This window comes from Fopius arisanus, unplaced genomic scaffold, assembly GCF_000806365.1.
Source record: "Fopius arisanus strain USDA-PBARC FA_bdor unplaced genomic scaffold, ASM80636v1 scaffold00002, whole genome shotgun sequence".
Taxonomy (NCBI): Eukaryota; Metazoa; Arthropoda; class Insecta; order Hymenoptera; family Braconidae; genus Fopius; species Fopius arisanus.
In genome coordinates, this window is record NW_011887741.1 from 212,027 (window position 1) to 213,425 (window position 1,399).

Here is a 1,399-nt window from a genome sequence, read left to right on the forward strand (position 1 = left end):
AATTCCATAGTTATTGCAGATTTCTCTACTATTGATTATATTGGAACGAAAAAAATAAACAGTTCTTAGGTTTTATTCGTATGCAGTGACTTCTACGTTTAAACTTTCCACAGGTTTTATGAAATTTCATAAATTCCCCTCAAACTTTGAGAGAATATAAAGGAATCGTTATACATCGGCGAGACTTTCTGAATTTATAGAAGAATTGATAATCTGACCAACAGCTTATCAGATGAAATAAACATTAAAAATGGTGGGAAAACGGCAATAAATCCTTATAAATTTTCTGTTCCTAAACAGGTACATCATTGCATTAGAATTTGCTCAAGCAAATATTTGTTGAACGATTAAATTACTGGTTTAATTTAATTAATTACCCCGTGAATTGCTACAGGATGACGTTATCCAAAAGAGCAGTGTTGAATTGAAAGTAATTAGTTTCATACAAATAATCAACTCACCCTAGCCTGATCAATGTCCTCAATTGTTGCCTTCCTAGGTTGTCGCTTGCCATGTGCCCCAATCCTCTGTAGCCTTCGACAAGCAACGGTAGCGTAATGACTAACTTGAACATGAATCGGCCACTTGGCGACTTCAGGAAACTGAAAATTGGGATCTCTATGTCGATTCATGTAGCCCTCGAGACAAGGCTCAAAGGTGGCACTAGGGGGTACAAAAGCAAGGCACACAGCCATTAGTTCCCAGCCTCGTCTAAGGCTCTCTTTCCTCGGATTTTCTGTCGTCTGTCTGCAAATCTGCAGATACAGCTCATCCCTCAAGGGTGGCTTTGAGAAAACAGTATTGACTATTTCCGTAGCAACACCATCCAATGTCATGCCTACATTCGCTTTTCTGTCACCCATGTAAACTTGGACAAGTCTGAACAAGTTGCAGGCCTCTCTCTTCAACAATTTTTCACCCTCGACAACGTTGAGCATCGGACGGGGAATCGGATCCTTCGTCCAACTCAAAATGTCCCGGACACTGAATTTTTTTCTGAACAGCAATCTCAGTCCTTTCGGCCTTCCACAATTTAAATTCAAATTGTCCTGCGCGTATTTTTCAATGTCTCCACCACTGGTTGAGTCGTCTCTCCTGTGATCATCTCCATCAGCTATATCATAACTTTTGACTAGGCTTGTGAATACATTGGAGGCGGGCAAGGAAATTGGCCTGGTGGAACCGACAGCACTCGTTTCTCGGATTTCAGGATGGGATGAGGGAATTGTCGAGGTTTGTTGAGGTGTTAAAGAGGGGGCCAGAGGGGCTGTTGAGGGTAAAGTCGCCTGAGCTGAACTTGCTGCTTGCGATCTTGTAAGGGTCTCTGCTGTATTGTAGTACGTTGCCAGACCCGCTGTATCATAATTGCCCAAATCTGTGGGAAACCCAATGCGTTAGT

General features: G+C 42.0%; 1 protein-coding gene across 1 annotated transcript in view; it reads right to left on the reverse strand.

Annotated features, from left to right (window-relative positions):
- Nucleotides 1-1,399, reverse strand: part of RhoGAP93B (MyTH4 and RhoGAP_KIAA1688 domain-containing protein RhoGAP93B) — a 39,136-nt gene that overhangs the window by 1,603 nt on the left and 36,134 nt on the right. Inside the window, exon 9 of the mRNA XM_011303275.1 lies at nt 462-1,375. Within this exon, the coding sequence (XP_011301577.1) occupies nt 462-1,375 (914 nt within the window). The remainder of the gene's footprint in view (nt 1-461; nt 1,376-1,399) is intronic.